The sequence below is a fragment of the Myodes glareolus genome, chromosome 20, assembly GCF_982192425.1.
Source record: "Myodes glareolus chromosome 20, mMyoGla1.1, whole genome shotgun sequence".
Lineage (NCBI taxonomy): Eukaryota > Metazoa > Chordata > Mammalia > Rodentia > Cricetidae > Myodes > Myodes glareolus.
In genome coordinates, this window is record NC_142045.1 from 23,714,495 (window position 1) to 23,737,461 (window position 22,967).

The 22,967-nt window shown below is 43.1% G+C and overlaps 1 protein-coding gene across 2 annotated transcripts in view; it reads right to left on the minus strand.

Annotated features, from left to right (window-relative positions):
* The window catches only part of Arhgef26 (Rho guanine nucleotide exchange factor 26), a 111,250-nt gene that overhangs the window by 40,820 nt on the left and 47,463 nt on the right, over positions 1-22,967 (minus strand). For both annotated transcript variants that reach the window (XM_087899475.1, XM_087899476.1), the window contains exons 6-7: positions 4,925-5,077; positions 1,234-1,363 (exon numbers count right to left, since the gene is read on the minus strand). In XM_087899475.1, coding sequence (XP_087755601.1) covers positions 1,234-1,363; positions 4,925-5,077 — 283 coding nt within the window. The remainder of the gene's footprint in view (positions 1-1,233; positions 1,364-4,924; positions 5,078-22,967) is intronic.

A 22,967-nucleotide genomic window follows, 5' to 3' on the forward strand; every position in this document is an offset into this window, starting at 1 on the left:
CCAAATTTGGTTTCGGTTGATTATTAATTAATGCGTTCTATCTTTAGATAGGATAAATACTGATCTAAGAAAATTATTCAGTTATTTGAAACTCCAAGTTACACAATGGGCCAATGACAAACTGCATATAAGACTTACAAGATGATTTCTCCTGGGGAAGTTGAGGTTGTAATTAGTAGATACTCCTAGTTACATTCACTGACGCTACACGGCACCGGCGTTGTATGTGAGCCATGCGTTTCTCAGACTGCTAAGCAGCTGTAACCATGTGCATGCAGGAAACAGTTTCCTAAACTACAATAGTAGACACAGTAGACTGAAGTGACTTGGAGAGGACAATGGAAGGGCCGATGAATCAGAATTCTGAAATAATTGATAAAGCCGTCACACCGCTGTGGCAGAGTGAGAAGTTGGCAATCGTATGTACTTTGCTGCACTGCACACTTCACTGTGTTTGAGGGTATCTCAGCATCTTACGGTGGAATATGGACAAGGGCATCTATATTTGCAGTTCTACTCAACCATGTATCTCTGATAAGTTTTCACCTTGTGTTTTGATCTGTAAAATCAAATACCTAAAAACTGATACCAAGCCAATATAATGACCCGTTTTTAAAGTACATCTGTGACAAACTGTCCTAATTAGATCAAAAGACACTATTTGCCCACGGGCTAAGCAGGTCCTATCACAGGCCAGATGGTCTCCTCCCCCTTCCCTCAGCAGGCCTTGTCATTATTCAAAGTCAAAGGCTTCTTCCTCTAGGACTATTACCTAATACCGAAAGGATGTTGGGCTTTTTACCCACTTTACACAAGGCATGGGAGAAACTAGTTCACACCTTCTCATGCCAAGAGAAACTGGGCCCAACGCATCTTGGAATGTTCAAGATGCAAGGGCCCGAAAACAAAGTGACTTGTCCAAGGTCTCATGCTTAGTGGTTCAAGCAGAAATGGAATCCAAGTCTCTTGACCTCAAAAAGCTAATGTCATTCCCATTCCAAAAAAAAGAGAGTAATGTAAGCAGGTTTCACCAAATTGACCACACAAGTCTAAATTAATGATAAACTCCAGTGATCTCAAACATAGACAGACTTTCCAACCAAATAGCATCTTCTCAATGAAGGGGTTTTATAAAAGAGATATGCATCAATTTAAGCAGAATAACAGTGAATTAGTTACTAAGATTTGTAGCAGCGAATATCCAGAGGACAAAGCCATCAAATCCTGCCTTACATCCATCAGCAGGGGAAGGCGAGTCACTCTCTGCATGGGGAGAATGAGGAAAGAGATCATGGGTAAATTCCTGCAGTCTTCATGCGACTCAATTCGTGACAATACTTCCTTAAAGGAGGGGTTGGTGGCTCTGTGGGGAGACAAAGCAGAAAAAAACTTCAAAATGTTTCCTTTGCAAGCTCAAAAGCAAACAAAAACACATTACCAAATACTGAGGTCAATTCTCACATTACCAATGATTCTTATACATAAGCCTAACATAAACTATAATACCCTGGTAAAGACAAGTGACGTTTCTACCTTTTATATTTAATGCTAAAAGTAAGACATGGTACCCAATAACAATATTAATAATAAAATAAACATATAAACTAGATCTTTGTAAAATTGAGGTGTTAACAAGAGGACACAGGATTGTAATGGAGAATATGTTAATCATGAGTTAGCATGAACAGATCAGATCTCATACTTGATCACATACAAAACATACTCCATCAACACAATAATCAAGCTTCAAACCACTGTTTTGGCCCTGGGCAGAGCCAAGAAAGAAATATTAAGAAGTTTAAATCCCCTGGTAGTAATGCCACCGCCGATATAATAAGTCAGATCGGATCAAATTAGTTAATCCGAGTTTAATCTAAGCAAAAAAAAAAGAGCAACTCCTGGGAGACTCTTGGGAAGGCAGTGGGGGGGGGGGAATCCCATGGCAAATATGGCTGCTGGGTATTATATAACCTGTAGGCGTGATCTTGAGCAGCACCAGAAAAGGACTGATTTTTGACAGGTTTACTCAGAGGCTGTATTTGGAATGAGAGGAGTGAGACCAGAGTTTGGAATAGGGCCCCTAGCTGGAGATCCCCAACAAGTATCACAGAGGCAAGATCTTCAAGGGATGTTTGTGCCGAGATCATCTTTCTAACAAAGGAAACTCTGTTTTGTTTGTGTTCGCTTCATTGTTTGGGGGTTGTAGATTTTTTGGAGGGTGATGCTCTTCAGGCTAACCTCCAGCTTGCAATCCTTCTTGGTCCTTGGATTACAGACATGTCTAGCCAGGAAACCCTTGGGCCACATAAACCAGAATATTTCTCTTCATCTCCCACTGAGTTGAAAACGGCCATGATACTGGTGTGTATCCATGTAGTGTTGCCAGATACTTTATACAGAATCTCAGCAGAGCTGTCTGTAGAACCTTAAAGGGGGATGAGGTGGAGATTCCAAGAGAATGGCGCTCACAAAACTCTAACGTGCAACACACTTAGCAAAAACAACAGAAAGAAGTCAAACTGAATTTTTCTAACCCTTGGTCCCACCTTTCTCCCCTGCTCCTGTGGTGGTCTGCAGCATCCACAGCCCTCTTCCCATGGGAAAGGAAGGCTGCAGAACCAACCACTGGACTCCAGAACTGGAGAGGAAGACTGTGCCCATCATGACTATTTTATTTTAAAAATGTGACTTGAAATTCATTAGATGATGTGGTTCAAGGGCACTAAAAATAAAGTGTGAAAGACCCGGAATATCAAATTAAGAGAAATTACACAGAACTGTCTTATTTTTATTTTCTCACACTGGGAATTTTAAGTATCCTTTCCTCAAAAGTTTTCAAAAGATGTCTAGGAAATTAAAAATAAACTTCATGTAGGTTGCACCTATATCTCACACAGGTCCCAAGCTCCTCCCACGCCCAAAGGGTTCTGATTAAGACATCTGCGGTGGTCTAGAGAATCTTGGTTGGCTGGGTTTTGAAGACATCTGGGGTTGCTAGCATTCTGAAGTAGAAAGTTACTGCACCAACCTTGAACTCCCCTAAAGACACAAACACTAAATTCCATGGGAAAGCTCCCATGATGGTTTGAGTAAGGTAATCTAGACAAAATCTATTTTTGAGAGTCACAGAACACAGATACAGTAACTAGTCACTTTTTTTTTTTTAAATCCTGCAAAACAAAATGAAAAGCAATATCCCCCCTAATTCAGGGCCTTGCTTTCAAGCATGAACATATATGTTCAGGTACAGGGCCCTAGCCAGGTGTGGGGTAAAGGAAAGTGAAGGACAGGTAAATCTGATGACATTTCTGGCATCAAGTGGGTGGAAGCCAGGTATCTGGCTAAATACCCTGCATCGCTGAGAAGCCACCACAACAGACTTACCAGGCTTTAAAATCCCCAAAGTACAAGTGAGCCCCTCTTCACATGGAAAACCTAATCACAACGCCAGCTGGGGTTTCCACCCTACCTACCCATGTAGCATGTCTGGGGATGGAATAGAAAGACAGCACTATCCGCCCTCCTTACCAAGTAGGGAACGATCACTGTTACCAGGAAAACTGAGGCCACCTTCTGGTTATTAGTCTTCACTAATAAAAAGAATTTCAAAAGATACTTGGAAGGAAGTTCATAGGCAATTGTTAGTTCGAGAGAAAGATCCCACGGGTGGATAAATGGAGATCTCAGCAGGTGCCCGGAGGACAGAGAAGGGGGAAGAGGAAGACAGAAAGTTAGGCCTTTGGCAAGGGCTGTTGACAAGGAGCTGAGTGGCAAAAAGGTAGTCCCATAGTGTCTGGGTAAGAGGCTTAGAAGTGCTGAGCCAGGAGCTGAGTTTGGGGGGAGTGGGGAGCACATGTTTATAAATAGAAATACAAATAGGTTATTAAGAAAGGGAAGTGGGAACAGGTGTGCAGGGAAAGTGTTGAGCCTCCAGGGGCCTGATTCCTTTCAGGCCATTCATGCAAACAGCGGTTGCTCTCAGGTTTGTATCTGAAGAGCTGTTCTCACCCAGGATGATTGTCAGGACACCCAGGTGGGGAAAGTTAACAGGCTTCCACTCCCAAAGAGCTCTTTTTCCATATGTTAATCTTGATGTTTCCGACTCTAGGCCCCCATTCTCCTGACACATTGTCACCATCCCCTTAGACCCTTCAAAGATCTCACACCTCGCCTGGGGTGGCGAGAGGCACCATAAATGTCACTAATCTTAGGAAAAGTGAAAATAACAATAGCCAGGAAGTCCCACAACTGGGTTTATGGTGGACAATGGCAGTATAAAATAGCTACTTATGATAATTGGGGCCTCTGAAAACAAAGCAGTATATATAGAACACTTAACAATTGTTGATTCTCCTGTACCTCAGATCCAAACTCTCAATAATCTAAAAAGGAAGGACGCGTGGCCAGAAACAGAATGCTTGGCTCCTGATGGTGGCATAATTAAAATCTCTACGCTTGTCTTTTTCTTCTGTTCTTTGAAACCCTCCCACAGCAAGCAGCTCAGCTCCCAGGGAAGGAGAAGAGGGATCCTGCAAGTCCTGTTAAACAGTTTACAGACTTTAGAATAGTAAGGGAAACCCTAGATCCTAGGGACTCGTCCTGGTCCACTTAAGAACCCCCTTTTGCCGTCTGGCAAACCACTTAATGGCCAGTTACTTGTTTAGAAAAGTGGGAGCTTGGGTGATGATGAGTCAAGTCTCTGGACAACGGAAGGGATGTGCAAGGGGAAGGGGGGCATGACTTCAGCATACTTTCGGGAGAAAATTCTCCACCACATCCTCACTGGAAAAGTAACCCTCTTACACATCGCTCAAGGAGGAAACAGTCTCTGAGGAGTCATGCCTATGATTAATTAATCTCTATCAATGAGCTTTAATCAAGAGTAGGTTAGACGATCAAAACCCGAGCCTTCAACCCTGCTTACAGCAACTTCTGTAGCGTCCTCTGCTGGTAGACTTCGTTGGTGCAGTATTTCACGTAGGGGTCAAACGTGGACGCCGTGTGCTTTTCTACGATGTCACTTATATCGTCTATGAAGATGTTATTCTGATGTCTTGCTTCTAACTCTGTAAAGAATCTGGGAAAGAAAAAGAAAAAAGCATTTATACTTCTTTTTTTTTAAATTTATTTATTATGTATTCAGTGTTCATGTATCCCTGCAGGCCAGAAGAGCGCACCAAATCTCATTACAGATGGTTGTGCGCACATGTGGTTGCTGGGAATTGAACTCAGGACCTTTAGAAGAGCAGGCAAAGCTCTTAAACACTGAGCCATCTCTCCAGCCCATATTTATACTTCTTTAAACTATAAGAAACAACAATTATCTCCATGGAGGGTTTAAAAATAATAACAATACACAGTTTAAAATTCTTAAGTATTTTTAACAATTCTCCCACAAAGAAAAAGCATTGAAAACTTTATTTGAATTTAAAACTATTGTGTAACACTATATATATTGTATATAAATTATTGCCTTAAATTTTGATCTTTAAACATAGATAATCCTGGATATTTCTCTGCTTTGGAGGACATTTTAAAAATAAACAGATTTTCCTATATCTTAAGAGCTCTCCCTGATGGAGGAGGGAGGGCCTTGCTTACAGATTATCCTGCCACTTACGGGAGAATGTAAGATGCGTGTTTGTAACCCCAGCACTGGGCAGGCAGGGGCAGGAAAATCCAGAGTACTGGTCAACCACTGAAACACAGTGAGGCCCTGTCCCCAAACCAGACAAGAGGAGGAAATGCAAACACACACCCAAGCAAAAGATGACAAAATGAATCTGAAAGAATCCAATCTCACATGCCCCTGCAAATCAAAAATCTTATCTTAAATATGTTAATCTGCACAGTATTTAATATGTTCACAACTTAATCAGGCTGCAATTCAGAGTAATCAGATCTTGTCTAGGAGACAGATGGAAGAGTAATTTAGGGTTGCCTGATTTAGTCATTACACACACGAGTATAACCACTGGTTATACAATCATTGTTAATGGTTCTTTTGGCTACTATGACTGAATAGTCTCATCTAACTATCTGTTTGAATCTCTGCTTTCAAATTCTTGCGGGTATAACCGGGGAGACTGGAATTCAGTCGTAAGAGACTATCCACCAAGACAGGACCATGCACTACCAAGAACCAGCACGGAAGAATCTGGGTTATTCGCCAGGGAAAATTAAGTCACCGAATGAAAGCTGAGTAAAAATGGCCCTTCCCCTCTCAACACTCACCCTAGTGGCTGATGGGAAACATGGGGGCAATTACAACAAAGCAGAGTCATGGTAGGATTAGAAAAAAAAGTTTCATTTTCATTTCTAGTTTTTTTGAACACAACTCTTAAAATCTTGGCATCTCCATGCCAACACATGTCTTTCATGTGATGCTGGGGAGGCACATGGAGGTTGGGGAAGCCTAGGTAGGTTCAGGAATTGTCAGCCTGCATCCTAGGCTGACAACCAGAAAAACCAGACCACCTTTATAAAGATGGAATTCTCAGGCCCTCTCTGCTCACATTCAAGAACGGAAGGAAGCTGAACTTCAGGCTCCTTTACCAAGTGTCTGTGGCCTATAATGCCTATCCAGTACCACCTTTACAAAGACCCTTAACAACAGGCTTCAGAGAGGGCCGGATGCACTGCGGTGCTGGGAAGGCAGCCAGCCTGGGGAGGACATGGAGGCTCTGTGTCACCTGCCCCATCCCCGACACTAAGTATCTCTTCATTTGCTTCTCCCTGAAGTTCCTTCCTTCTTAATGAGCTAGTGATAATAGGAAAAATGCATTCATGCATTCTGTGGGCTGCTCTAGCAAGCCAGTCATCAAGAAAGGGAGAAGGTTTGAAGGAATCCCTGACTTTGTAGCTACGTAGGGCAAGAGGGCATGATAACCGGAAACCCAGTGAAAACTCCAAAGGTGAAGTCACTGTAGGTGAGGAGGCGTTGAGTTGCTCAGTCGTCCCTGAAAAGAGGACAATACAGCGGAAGTAGAGGAGAGAGAGCCATGTGGCTACAGTCTCTCATTCAGGAAATGGGGAGTTTATGGGGCTGAAATGCAAACCACAGACTAAATAGGCAGACAGAGACGCCTGCGGAGCGGAGGAGAGCTGCGCGGCAAAGGTTTGACTGTGTGTGACCTCAAGAAGGACTGGAGAGTGGAGCCAGAAAGTCAACAATCACAGTCAGAAGTGGGACAGAGGAAAATGACGAGACAGAAGGCCAGCAGGCCAGGAAGGTGGACTCAAGACAATACAGAGCGGAAGCACAGATTGGGCAACAATTTGGAGGTAAAACAGAATTGAGACGCTCGAGGAAGATGCTAAGGTTTCTGAGAGAGGGTGCCGCATGCAGAGCAGGTGGCTCATTAAACCCTGAATGGAGACGGGGCTTCAGGAGGAAGGAGAAGCAGCGAGGAAGCTATTCATTTCGCCGGGGTGATTTCTAGGGGACAGCTGAAAACACACATCTGTGAGAAATCGGAGGAACTGGAATTCTAGGCACAGCAGAGCTAGGACCGGTGCGTTTTTAGCTGATTTCACATAAATGCAAATACGTGTGATTTATTTGAATCCAACTGTTGCAAGAAAATATTCCAAAAAAAAAAACTAATAAAAGGAGCTACTATAAGTAATCACCATGCAAGCCCAGTATATAAATATCTAACAGACGAATAACCTTCAGATCTTTTTGCCTTATGCAATTGTCAACAGTCTGAAGAATGCAACCGCTAAGCAAAAAAACAGTACCTTTGCCTTCCCTAGTGGAAAAAAAAAATCTCATTTATTACTTGAGAAGTTTGCCAAAATGTAGAATTAAAAACAAGGTACTAATAAAATATCTGCTCATGTGACTTACTTTATTTTTCCCCACCCCGTGACTTACTTTAATACAATACAAGCCAAGCTATATTCCCTTTGTTTTCACATTAGCATAATAAGGACACCGTTTAAGACTTTCAAAATTAGAATACCTGTTGGTTATTTGGAAAATCTGCATACTTTGCTAATCAAGCTGAGCGGCAAGAAGACCAATATATTTCTGAAGAAGGAGTTGCCTTCTCAGTAACCAGGAAGGCTGGTGATTCAAATCAAATATGAAGCCAAAGAGAAAACACTGGAGTTCTGAATGAAACAGGACCAAGTTTAAGGAGCAATCTGGCAGACAGCTCTGAAATGGAAATTTGGACTTTGGCTCTATGAAGTTTCTTCCTTCTGCAACAATGCCATATTCTTCCCTTCTTACAAATGCCACCAGCCAGACTGTTTTACAACTAACCAAGCTGTAGAACCACCTCACCACCAACAACAACACAAACATCACTGACAGTCTACACCATGGAAGTCACCAGGGGGTCAAAGGGATCTCCACCAAATACCTCCTGACCACAAACCTATCTCGCCTGCCCGTGTGGCTCTTAGCACACCATCACAAGAACACTTCAAGCTGCCAGATTCCTCCAGTGCTTCCAAAGACAGCAGGCAGACTGCAGTTCCTCAGCCAGCAGTCGGATTTGCTGAGCTCAGTCTCGCAATGTGTAGGAGTTCCCAAGAACTCAATTAAAGAATCCGTGTGAAGAAAGCCCGATGCAAAACATACTCCTAGTGCATAATCCATCCCTCAACATTTCCCAGAACTCCAGGACCTGGATTTTCTTCACTCTTCCCAGGTTGTGTTCTTCTATAGAATACTACACTTCTGAGCAGGAAACAAAGTCAAGGGTCTTTACCAAGTTGCTCCTTGGAGGCACAGCGCCTGTGCTTACTTTAGCTCCCTTTGCCCTTGCCGAATAGGGAGGATCGAACTACGAATGTGGTGTAGCAGCAGCCTGCAGCCCGCTACTGACCAGTAGACTTCTGAATGAAATCATGAACTCTGCAGGTAAATCGGTGGAACTGAAAATTATTTTACCGAGTGAGGTAACCCAAACCCAGAAAGACGAAACACTATATGCCCTCTCTTATTTGTGGATCCCAGCTCCAAATCCTTAGATTAAGTACAATAAATGGAACACCCAAAGAAGTCAGGCAAATGGGGACTGTGGTGGAGGTTGGGGAACATGGTTAGGAGAGAGTGTGCTCTAGAAAGAGGAATAATAAGAGGCAGGCCTATAAACATGGATGAGATAAGAGGGAAATAGAGGGCTTTAGTTTGTAAGGAAGGGGAAAAGGTAATACAAGGAAAAAGGGGGAAAACATAAAGGATGTTTGAAAGATCCATAGGGCTACATACATCATATAAGCTTAATTCTAAAAGTGTGTGTGTGTGTGTGTGTGTGTGTGTGTGTGTGTGTGTATTGAGGCACACCCACATCAGTGAGGCTCAATACAAACTGACTAATCATGGACACATATACTGGACACAATACTAAATGGAGGTGGGAGTACTTTTGTGATATATATATACACACACACACACACATGCATGCACGCATGTACACACACAGTAACTATTAAAGGAGACATAGATGGGGGGATTCAAGACGAGTTGGGGAGGAAAACAGGAGGAGTGATACAGATACAGTGCTCATATACAAAGTTCTAAAGAAAAAAGAAAGAGCGGAAGTTAACTGGTAATGAAGCCGGCACAGCAGATGACAGCCCTTGGAAAGACGGCACAGTAAGGTCAGCCATCCAGAGAAGAGAAGAGATCCCGTAACACAGGCCTAAAGTGCGCTTTTCAGAATATCCTCTAGTGTCTAGCACAGGGCACCAGGCTCTGGTGGACGTCAGGGAACAAACCCTTAGTCCTTCAGCCTCCCATACAGTCTCAAATTCAGTCCTCACACTTACACCTACAGTACTTATTTTAAAGATAAGCAAACCAAGACTAACAGAGCGTGAGTAAGAATTCTAAGCACCTGATCTTAGTTTGAACCCAGAGACAGAGGCCTTCTGTATTCACCGCCTGTGATCACACCGGTAATCTGCCGCCTCTGCTCGCCTGTGAAGGCTCATCTCGCCTACCTGATGGTACTGGCCAGCCCTGAACACACACATCCAGGAAGAAGAGCAACAGCTGGGGCTAAAAAGAATCGTTACTTTGCAAGGACAGCTGTTGACTAAGACTATTATGCAATCAAATGGTGTGGGAGGTCCTTCTGTCTATGTGTTGCTTTATTGGCTAATGAATAAAGAAACTGGCTTGGCTTGTAACATGGGAGGAGGAAGGTAGAGGCAGAGAGAAGCCATGGAGCCACCGCCAGAGTCAGTCGTGCCAAAACTTTGCCGGTAAGCCACTGTCATGTGGCGATACACAGATAATAAAATAAAATGGGTGAAATTAAGATGTAAGAGCTAGCAAATGAGAAGCTAGAGCTAATGGGCCAAGCAGTAGTTTAATTAATAGTTTCTAGGTGGTTAGTTTGGTTCTGGGAAGCCGGGATGAACAAGCGGCCTCCTCCTACAATCAAAGACTGCAAAGACCTTTCCAGGAGACCTAAGCCATGGCAGTGTGTGAGGACACCATGGAGGCTCAGCCTCCAGGGGAGGAATGCAGCCCACAATGGGAGCGAGCCCTAGACCAGAAAGAATGAGCGCAGGCCCGCAGTGTTCTGTGGAATGGCCCAGGATCCATTCTTTCCCCTCCTTGCCCCTTGCAACCCTTCGCTCTGCCGGGTGACTGCATACTCATGTCTCCGATTACACCCATATGCTACAGGCAGCCATCTCCAACTCAGCTGGGTTGGTAATGCTCCCTGATTATGGCTTTACTAGACGATCTTCTATTCTTCACTCTTCCTGCTGCGATCACAGCTAAATATTTTATAATTTCTATTTCCTTCTGTCTGACTCAAATCAGAGGGGAGAAGTGTTGTTTTGCTGTGTTCACTGTTAATAAAGACCTGCAGTTAGGTACTTAAACTTTGGAGACAGTCAGTGTTTCATAAGTATATAAACGCAGAATAAATACAATTTATTGTTTTAAATTGGACATTAGTATAGACATGAAATCTACTCTTTTTTGCTTTATTATTATTTTACCAAGAATGTGGTAGGCAAAATAGAAAGTTCTCTTTCTAGTTTTTCTCCCTAGTAAATCAAGTCAGCACACATTTACTGACTGTGGCAAATTTGGCTCTCAGAACTACCTAGAAGTAGTTACTGCCATCACTAAAGATGCAAACTAGGTGCAGTTCTTCCCTCCACCAAAGACACAAGACTCCCAGCACACGTTTTTACAGTCATATCAAACTGAGACACAGTGAAATCTGGGCGGCCCAAGTTTCTTCAGTGCAGGCTCTGCTTTCTGAATAACCTGCCCGACCAGCCCTTCTTCACCGGTCCAGGAAGGGTGCCAGCAAGGCGGGGCAGCCCAACTCGGGAGGAATCACAAGTGGAGATCTGGCATCCATCAGCACTGTCTTGTGTCCCTGGGATGGCATCTTCAGAGAATGCTTCCTACACTAACATCCATCTCCCTGAAGCAAACCCAGGTCACTCCTGAATGTTTCCTCATCACTGAGCTGTCTGTCAATCTAAGAATCTAAGCTCTCTACCACTTTCATCTGGTGACAGTGGCTCGCCAGACAGGGTCACAGTCAGTCAGGATGAAAACATAGAACACATCAGGCAGTCTCTGCATACCCAAGTCGCTATTATATAATGCAATATCTTCTCTAAACACAAATATTTCATCACCTATGTGCTCCTCAGTACTCTTACAGAATTGCCAAAACATTCTGTACTCCATCAAAATGAATTTATATTCTGCTATGGATAAGTCATACACACACACACACACACACACACACACACACACACACACACACACACATTTCTTTAAATATCCTTGGGTATATGTGATTTTGCTGGTTCCAATGACAAGTGTCAGTTTTGTTTAACACACCAGACTGAGGACAGCAAACATGGAAGGAACTGCCACCACCAACCCACAACAGTCATTATTAAGGGACTGAGGGACTCTGCCCAGGTTTACAACCTGGACTCTAGGCAGCCATTATCAGTCAAGCCAAATCAAAGACAAAGATCATATCCATCACCAGACTAAGGCTGAGTAATGTGTGGTTGGACAAAAATATAGGACTGCCACATCTCAATCAAAATATCTTATAGTCTAAAATGGAAAAGGTTTAAAGAGGTTTCCCCTCACTAAAGAGACAGACAGAGAGACAGACAGACACACACACACACACACACTCACTCACTCTTCCCCCACCTGGTGCTTGTGTGTGTGTGTGTGTACGTGTTTCTGTCTATCTTCTTACCCTGTTTTTCAGCTTTTTATTTTAAATCTGAACTGATAATAAAATAATAAAGGTGAAATTTAAAGTGGTTTAGAATAAGAAAACAGTTCTCAAAGAAGTTCTCAACAACAAAAAGAAAAACTGCCTCACTGACTTGCATTCTCACTTATTTTATGTGTTTTCTGTGTGTATGGGCCAGCATGTGTCGTATGTGTATGGTATATTTTGTGAACACACCCACAACAGTCTACACTGGGTGGCTTTATCATTCTCCACTGTATTTGAGACAGTATCTTTCCTTGAGCCTGGGGCTCACCCAGTGACTAGACTGGCTAGCAGCAAATCCTAGGAACCTGTCAGCTCTGGGATTACGGTGCATTCTGCCACTACTACCATTTCCAGCTTTTCACAGAAGTGCTAGATATCTGAACTCAGACCTTCATGTTTGAGCACTGAGTCTTTTCCCAGCTCCGCATTCCCATTTTAATAGCTATTGCTTGCTACGCTAAGATCTCTAGGCTAATTTTTGCTACAAATTCTTTTTTAAAGTTTAATTTATGAACACACATATATGAGGGTGTGCCACAGGCATGCAGGTGCCCAGGAGGGCAGAAGAGAGGGTTAGGTTCTCTAGAGCTGGAGTCACAGCGGTTGGGAGCCGCCTAATGTAGGCACTGGGAATTCAACTAGAGTTCCCTGAAAATATGGCGAGTGCTTTTAACTACCAAGCCATCGCTCCAGTCCCCTAGGAATTCTGATAGTTTTGTTAAAACTTTTAAGATGTATTTGAATTGTGTGAACACACCACGGAGGTCTATATCAGATATCTTTGAACTACATCAGATATCATGTTCCACTGTAGCAAAAAAAGAGAAAAGACTGAGGCAAAAGAGGCCAGCCAGGTGCTGACCAAAGGGCTGCTTATCCATTACACGGTACAGTTCAAAGCTTAGGCAATTCCCCCTCTCCTCCTCCCCCTCGTGCAAAGTCCACAGAAAGGAAAGGTGTGTGTCAAGGCTGGAAGAGGAGGGGTAAAGACTACAAAACCCAGGTGTCCCCGGAAGCTCCCACAGCAGTGAAAGTTCAAACTTAGTCCATGCGTTCAGGGATGACTTATGTTCTAAAAGGAATATACACAGGACCATATAACTATGACAGTATTTTTAAAGTCCTTGAAACTTAATGCTATTAAGGTTTTACTTAAAAGTAAGAATTCAAAGTACTTGTCATCTGAAACTTCTCCATGAGAAAGTAGACCAAAAAAAAAATTTGCTGGTTCCCATGGCAACTTTTGTACATACTTGCACCTAGTGTTCTGTGCTGGTCCACTCATGCATACTCTAATTTCTTCTGGGGGAAAAAAAGGAGAAACTGTAAGGACACAAAGCACGTGGTTACACTCTTATTAAATGTCCTTAGGAGAGACGGAAGCCTGGGTGGTTCTGGGTTGCTAGGAAGTTTTCCAGTTTCTGATTTTCCTCCTTAATATCCAATGCCATAATGAAAGCCTTGCTCCCACAGATATATACGGCAATGAAGACACAGACTAGCCATGCGTGGCTCAGGCAAGTGTCTAGGACCTAAGAAGAAGGAATGCTCCAAGAACATGCTAAATGACTTCAACTAGCACTTTCCAAGGAGAGCACTAGCAACCAGCCATACCAAGCAAGCACCTAGCATAACTGTTATGGTCAAATATAAGGGTCCTGTGCCTGGGGCAGCCTGGAGTGAGGCAGTTGCTGAGAGGTTCTGTCTCTGTGGCCAGGCAGCCTCCTCAGCTGCCTTTATCTCCTTACACTGCATCCACGATGAAGGGTGATGCTCTCCCCAAAGACTTCCAATTCCATCCTAGCAAAATTCCTCAGAATCCCCCGAAGTAGAACAGGTTTACTACTTCAGAAAGGCTGTTTCCTTTTAGTGGGCAGTGGTTACAAAAAGAGTCGTGACCTTTTCGACTTGGCTGCCTGGAAGGACACCACTGTGTTTAATCCTTGCTAGAGGCAACTCCCTGGGGAGAGGTGGCTTGGCATGTTTGCTGTCTAGGTCCCTGCTGTGTTTTCCACTTCCCACTTTAACAGACTTGCCATGGTCAGTAAGTTGCCTGAAGCTCTCCACGGGTACCATTGGGGGTATAAATTAAAGCAAACTAGGCAAACGAAGATTCTTGTCTGCTGCCTGGAAACACTGCTAACAGGCTGGAACGAAGTGAAATAAAACAAAAAGGGCCCTCATGCCAATGGCTTCTTTCCTATGCAGGTTGGCCATTCTGGGATGAAATTACTATAGGAAAGAACACGCGCTCTCTGAGCACTACACCGAGATACCTTGGAGGCTGTATATACAATATTTTAAATTACAATTTAATCAACGGGCACAAAATAACATGTAACATCAACCCCAAGTTTTTGTTCATTGAAATTTTCATGTTTTACACTCCAAGCCTGTCGTCCTAAAGAGCCAAGACTTTAAACACCCCGGCTCAGGCACCTGAGCTGTCAACTTAAAGGAAAAAGAATCCATTGTCTGCAAAAAGGGAAAGAGAATTCCCAGGCTTCACTGCATTTCAGAGCTGCTCCGGCTTAAGAGGCAGCCAACTCCTGTCTGCCCATTTCACAGTCAGCTGTCTCCTTGGACTTTCATCGAAGACTTTCAAGGTCCTCCTTTTACAGATGTCTACCATGGCGGGCTAGCCAAGCACCAGAAAAAAATGGGATTTGTGGGGAATGCAACTTCTTGCCCAATTCAGGAAAAACAATAAATTTCCATTTCTTACTGAAGCCACTCAGTTCAAGGACGGTAAGTCTCTTCTCTGTTTCTAGAAAGCAAATAGGGGCAGAGAGAAAGAGAGAATCCTGACATCCACTTGCTTAATTTCAGCTTTACACGTTGTCGACAACTTTCAAAAACGTAACAGGTACTGATCAATGATAAAACTAGAGGAGGGCGAGGGCCTAGCACAGGCTTTTTCAGGTCCTCTTATGTAGGCTCCTCCACAGTAAGTTACAGATGGGGAAACAAAGGACCATGGAAAACCAGCTGTCCTCTGAAAGGAGAAGCAGGGAACACTGCTAAAAAGGACTACAGTTCCTGGTCTTGGACCCTGAACCATTGTGAGGATTAAGTATTGAGGTACTTTCTCTCCCCCCCCCCTTGTATTCAGCAAGGACAAAAAGAGGTACATTTATTCTTGCCTCTTCTCTTTATGGATGGGTATATAATGGCCCCTGACAATGTCCTCGTCTGTAGAGTGTGTTACTTTCACAAAGTAAGAATAACTAAGTAGAAATGATTCTGAATATTGAGATGGAAAAATTTATCATGGGAAACCCAGTTGGTCCCATGGAGTCTCAACAGTCCTCACAAGAGGCAGGCGGGAAGGTCAGTGGGAAGAGGTGTGAGGGAGGAGGGAAGAGAAGATGCTACACGTCTGGTTCAGACGAGGAAGAAAGAGGCATAAGCCATGGAAGGCAAATGGCCCCTAGCAGATGGAAAAGCAAAGGACACAGGTTCTCCCAGAGCCTCCTGAAGATGCCACCTTTATTACACTATGGTTTTCGTGACCACGGAACTGACTTAAACATCTAACCTTTGGAACTACAGGAGATTAAATCTCAAAGCCATGTGGTTTTAGGCCACTAAGCTTGTAACTTGCTACAGCAGCAAAAGCAGATGAAAATATCCATTGAATTCATTTAGAATCTTCCCTTTATCACCTCCCCATTCCCTCACCAGCACCCAACACCTGATGTCTGCATTTGCGTCCCTTGGTTCCCGTGGGCTTGGTTACTGTGGGTATGGTCACAGTACCTCTTGGCTTCCGTGGGCTTGGTAACTCTGCCCCCCTCGGTTACTGTGCCCTTAGTTACTGTGCGCTTGATTACTGTGCCCCCCTTGATTACTGTACCCCTTGATTACTGTGCCCATCAGTTACTGTGCTTGTGTTCCTTGGTTTCCATAGCCTTGGTTATTGTGTCCCTCAGTTACTGTAACCTTTGGTTACTGTGCCACTCGGTTACTGTTCCCCTCAGTTGCTGTGCCCCTTGGTTACCATGCCCCTCCGTTACTGTGCCCCTTTGTTTCTGTGTGCTTGGTTGCCATGGGCTTGGTTATTGTGCCCTTCAGTTACTGTACCCTTGGTTACTGTGCCCCTTGGTTGCCCCGGGCTTGGTTGCTGTGAGTTTGGTTATTGTGTCCCTCAGTTATTGTACCTTTTGGTTACTGTGCCCCTCACTTTTTGTGTTTCTTGGTTTCAGGCTAGGTTACTGTGTCCCTTGGTAACTGTACACTTCAGTTACTGTACCCCTCAGTTACTATGCCCCTGTGTTACTGTGCCCCTTTGTTATTGTGCCACTTGGTTACAGTGCCCCTTAGTTAGTTACTGTGACACTTAGTGTACACCTTAGTTATTGTACATTTTGGTTACTGTGCCTCTTGGCTTCTGTGTGTTTGGTTTCTGTGGCCTTGGTTACTGTGCCCCTCGGTTATTGTGTCCCTTGGTTACTGTGCCCTTGGGTTACTGTTGGCTTGGTTACTGTTCTCTTTGGTTACTGTACCCCTTAGTTACTGTGCCCCTTGGTGCCATAAAGATTTGCATTGATATGGATCTTGGTTTCTGATACAAATTTAAGGTTAGTTTTGTTATACTGTGTATCTGTATTTCTGATCTTGATTAAGGTATTGTGTTTGTTCAGCTCATTTAAAAATGTAATGTAAACTAAGAAATATAGGTTAATAGATAATCATCTATAATAAGTCAAACTTGTAATTATGTTAGTTAGATTTTCTAGATGTACAGAGATGTATTTCAGATGGATAGGCATTCTTCAAATCTTTCAAAGACTACAGAAAATGGCATTTAAAATGTTTAAGAACTTAGGACTTTTCATGACAATGAGACATATCTGCTCCTTGCAGCACCAATTACTCCAAGAGGAAGATAGGCATTGAAGGGGCTTCTTACGGAGTTTCTTAGCCATTTGGGCAAGAATCTGCTCTTGTCTGAACTTCTTGATAAACTGGACATACACAGAGAAATGATTGCTGAACTTGCCTACACAGAAAAATATGATTGACAAACTGCCAATATAGGAAGAAATTTTGAAATTTTCTGCTTCATGGAAAAGTCTGCTGGATACTATGGGTCTGTAGGCTGAAGATGGATGTTCCCAATGATACAGAAGAACTTTGGGTGACTATCCAGGCAGTGAGATGTCTCTGTCATTTCTAGAGATTTGAAAGTTGCTTATAATGCACTTTCTGTTTACTTAGGTAACATTATATCCTTCTGGAGTCTTTGATGGAGTTGAAAAATAGATAGTTATAGTTTTCCTTAGTTATGATAAGAGATAAAGTAGATATAAATATTGTAACTATAATTCTTGCTTGATAACTGTTTTGCTATATGTAATTTTACGATGTTAAAGTTAAATCCTTCCTTTTTATTTAAAAAGAGAAGGGGAAATGGTGTGAGAGATCCTTCTGTATATGTGTTGCTTTTATTGGTTAATAAATAAAGAAACTGCCTTGGCCTGTTGATAGGGCAGAGTAGAACTAGGCAGGAAAAACTATACTGAATGCTGGGAGAAAGAAGGCAGAGTCAAGAGACACCATGGAGCCACCAGAGGAAAAAGACACAGCCGCCAGCCAGAACCTTGCTGGTAGGCCATGAGCCTTGTGGTAAAATATAAAATAATGGAAATGGGTTAATTCTAGATGAAAGAGCTAGATAGCAATATGCTCAAGCTATTGGCCAAGTGGTGATTTAATTCATACAGTTTTTGTGTGATTATTTTGGGAGTGTGGGCAGTAGAGAAACAAACAAGTAGCCTCCTACAACATCCTGGTTACTGTGCCCCTTGGTTGCTGTGCTCCTCAGTTATCATGAGTGTGGTTACTATGGGCCTGTCCTACAATTTCATTCATCACAGAGAGATAGAGTTTCCAAATCCAGCTCTAATCTGTGATGTGGCTTGAACAGGAAATGCCCCTTCCAGTTTCTGTGATAAATACTTGGTCCACAGCTGATGGCACTATCTGGGGGAGACCTGAGTAGGTGGAGGTAGCTGGAGTCCTTAGCTCACTTGGATTGTGGCTTTAAAGACTGTACTAGATCCTAAGATTTTTCCTCCCTCACTTCCTTCCTCCTTCGCTCCCTTCCTTCCTCCCTCCCTCCCTCCCTCCCTTCCTTTTCCTTCCTTCCTTCCTTCCTTCCTTCCTTCCTTCCTTCCTTCCTTCTTTCTTTCTTTCTTTCTTTCTTTTCTGGTCCACTGTGGTTGAGTATCATGTGCTCCTGTAGACATGTTACATCAAAATGATCCTTCTATCCTAAAGGTGTTTTGTCAGGTATCTTGTCTTATCAAAGAAAGGCTGTTGTGAATATTATTTAACTAAGTATAAGTGTGCTGCATTTGTTTATGTTGCGTTTGCTTCATTATGTAAAGGCATGTGGCTGTTTTACCTTGTCTTCCTAAGGCACCTGAGTGGTCTAAGAAAAAGTTGAACAGCCAATAGCTAGGCAGAAGAAGGATAGGTGGGACTGGTGGACAGAGCCAAAGTGCAAGGGAGAAGCTAAGGAGACCAGTCACCAGCATCATAGGGTGCACACTGAAAGGAAGAGGGAGTGTCTTGGCACATTAGAGTCTCCACGAGCCTAAGGAATTCCACTCTGAGGAATGGACCCAAGAGACATGAAAACCTGGAACACAAAAGCTTACACAGAAATGTTCACAGCAGCAAATTACAGTAGCAGAAGGAGAAACAGCCCAATACCCAGGAACTCGCGAATGCATAGGTAAAATACGGCATGCTTAGCAGCAGTATAAACGAAGTATTGGAACATGTGTATCATGGCTGACTTTGAAAAGCCTGTGTTCGTAGATGAAGCTACTTACAGAGGAACACAATTGTGTGCCTTCGCTAATATGAAATGCCCAAACAGAAAAGAAGTCAGAAGCTGCCTAGCGCTCGGGAAGTTCAGGGGCAAGTGGAGAATGCATGTTAGTGAGCACAGCATTCATTTCTGAGAAATGAAAAAGTAGAAAAAAGCGATTGTGATGGTTGCACAATCTGCGAATACAACAGAAAAATAGTGAGTTATGTGATTGAAGTGGGATATTTGTATAGTACATCAATTACTCTCTCAATAGAGAGAGTGCTTCAGTAAAGGGAACCAGAAAATACAGAGAGGGATGAGAGCGGAAGTCAGCTACTTCTGTTCATATACAGAAGCCTCCTTTCTGCTGCCCAGATGGCACATGGAGTGTGTGCTTCATTTCCTTGCAACGGACTCCTATGAAGTCCCACAACAAGCAACAAAGGCGGGCTGTTCTTCTGGAAGCAGGGTCGGGAGGCCCCAACCCAGTTGTTTGCCTTCTCTGACACCCAGACTAACAGACACGAAAGCCCTTCTAGGCTCATGGGATGCAGGCTGAAGTCATTCCACACATCCCCAACGCTGACATACGTGGGAATGCCAAGCATGTTTGTAAGGAAGTCAGCCAAGAGTCCTGTCACGCCCGGGAACTGGAGACTGTATGTCCTCACAGAAGCCAGCCTCATTCCAGCGAGTGTAGCCCTTCAACCTAAGACACAGCTGTCAGCCTTCAGCTCAACCACCAGTGAGACCAGTGTCAGGAGAACCAGCTGCATTTATAGAAAGTTGGGCAAGTTGGCTGCTATACCTCCCCACAGGCTTTCTGAGAGCTTCTTCAGTGGATGTGACATAGTTTAGACATAGTGCTAAAATGTTGAGAAAAAGCTCTTTCATATCCCAGTCTTATGAAGTATTTGAGCGTAATCAAGGTCCTGGCAACCTTTAACTTCAACAATGGTGGGGTTTTGAATTGCAAACTAGCTTACCTCCTCCATCAGAGATACATCCATAGGACGAAGCCTCTTAAATATGCATTTCCTGCTTCCTGACCTCATTTTATAAGCCTTAAAAAATGAATGTCACTTTTGTTCGATCACTCTTTTATACATAACCCTTTCCTTCTCTTACTCCTTTAGTCAAACCCTGGTCCCAAAGCACAGGGGCTCTTTGCGCTATGCCCAATCCCCCACCCCACTCTGACCCACTTTCCCCGTTCTATTGAAACCTTGTCTTCTAAAATCTTCTCTGTAGTCATCTTATTTCCCTCTGAAGAACAGGATAACCCGCCTTTCCCAATCTAATTCCTAACTACCAGTTTCTAACCACAAACCACCCAGTGAGGCCTGTGGACACAAACCTTAGCTGACTTCCTTCCTATTCAGCCCTCTTAGTCACTTAATTTAGGCCAGTCTAAACACCTGGACCTAGCTAAATCATCACGGAATCTTCCCTTCCTGAGGATGCTAAGGAGGGCCAGAGCAGATCACCATGACTGTATCATTCACAAGGATGCAAAGCGCTTGATCCAAGGCAAGGGGATCATTTATAGCTTGTAAGCAGTTTGCCATTATCCAGTTTCACTGATATTTCTATAACTCATTTCTTGATGTTAACCAACTGGAAAATGCTCCTCTGGACTTCAACACACACACACACACACACACACACACACACACACACACACACACACTTTACATCTGGTCCCTTCTCCACCAAAACACAGTTCCAGTTCACTTTCCATTCTCACCCTCTGCCACTGGAGAAGCTGTCCCTTGCTAGTAGTAAGAACTGGAGAAAGATCAAAGAAACCACCTACCTGTCATTTACATGGGAGGGCTGCCCTAGAGTCCTTCAGGAGGGATGGAGGTAGGTATGTCAGTGTGAGACATACAGAGGGTCAGGGAACACGAGTGGGTAGCTGGATAAGATTCAGTACCTGCTAGCATGTGTTAAGGCTCTTGTTACTGGCAGTTCTTTCTTCTCTCAAACACAAGATCCTGAAAATATCTGGGGACCTGTGCTAACAAAGCCAGCATGAACCTGAGCTAACAATTCCCCACTGTTATAACTGATAGCTATTCTTTGTATGGTGTTTTATTTTCCATGTGGATATTGACATATCTAACTGTTAAACAGTATCATTTCTAAGTGCTTTCCTTAGAGTCCATTAGAACCAGGCAAAAGAAACACACACTGGCTTCTGTCTTAAATAAGACAGGATAAGATAAAACAAAAACCAACACATGTGAATATTTTTTCTCTGGGGTTAGGGGAAGAGGATTAAAAGCCTAATTCAACGACAGAGAACAGTTGTCTCATCTGGTCTATGCAGGAGCAATGAAAAGCAGTTATCTTAACTAGGACTTCAGATTTTACAAACTGTAATTTCAAAAAGGCTGCTTTCTTTTACAAATCTCCAGATTTGTGTAAATTAATTCTATGAGAAGCTTTTTATTAAAGCTAATCTAAAGGTTTATGGGAGAAAAATAAAAGAGGGAAGTTTTATTTCTGTGGGAAGTCAAGGGAACTATTAATCTTTTATTTTTAATCGACTTATTTTTATGTATGTGTGTGGGTGTTTTGACTGCATGTATGGCTGTGCACCATGTACATGCAGTACCTGCACAGACCAGAAGAGGGTATCAGATTACCCTGGAATTGGAGTTATAGAGGGTTGTGAGTCACCATGTGGGTGCTGGGAATCAAACTCTGCCAGTTCTCTGGAACAACAGTAAGTGCTTTTCACCACCTGGCCATCCCCCTAGCCCATGAAACAATCATGTTTCATGTTAAAAAGGTAGATGTGGGGTGGGGTCACAAAATGCCTGCTTCTTTCCAGCAGCAGCTGCTTCCTGTCCTGTACAGCATCCAGACTGCCGGTTCTGACAACAGCAGTAGCCCCTCAGCATGAATTAAATGCACCTAGCTGCAGGCATGAGGACAAAGTTCTACCATGAAGCCATACACATCTATAGAAGTCTGAAAACGAAAGAAAGGGGTGCCTCCCTGTATCTCTCTCCCCAGACTTTCAAAACCCAGACCTGCACTCTCTGACACAGAGTGGTGAACTTGTGTTTGGAAAGAACAGAGCTCTTTCAAAATAATAAAAGTATTATACGCAAAAAAACAAAAAAAAAAACAAAAAAAAGTATTATACGCAGGATGCCCCCCATTGAGGACCTGGAGATTTTATCTTCATCTTTTTTTTAATGTTTACACAAGGTTTTTTTGTTTGTTTGTTTTCTTAAACCTATGTATTTGTCTATTTGTTGAGACGGGGTTTGTCTTCTGCTTCTACCTGGAAGTGAAGGTCTTCCTGCTTCAGCCTCTTGAGTGCAGATACTACACTCATCCCCTCCACATCCACAGCTTCGTTCTCGTGTTCTCGAACTCATTAATCTCAGTATTTCCTAATATTTTATGTTCCTATAGGCCAACTCAATTATAATCAAAAAAGGTGAGTATGGCTGTACATACATACATATAGATGCATACAAGTATACCTGATACATTAGCTGCTCTACCGTATATTATTTTTTTAAAAATCTTCCTGTGAAATTTACTCAAAGTTCTCTAACACACATGAGCCAAGAAGGGAAATGAAGGAAGGTAAGCATATTTTAATCACTGAAAACCACATAGTTATATCTTGTTAATGTCTCAAATTATATAAATGTGCTTGAAAATATTTTTGTGCTGGGCAGTGGCAGCACACGCCTTTAATCCCAGCACTTGGAAGGCAGAGGTAGAAGGATCTCTGTGAGTTTGAGGCCAGCCTAGTCTACAGAGCTAGTTCCAGGACTGCTAGGGCTGTACAGAAAAACCCTGTCTTGAAAAGCCAAAGAAGAAAAGAAAATATTTATGTTTAACTTCTCTAAATCATGATGGTAGCACTC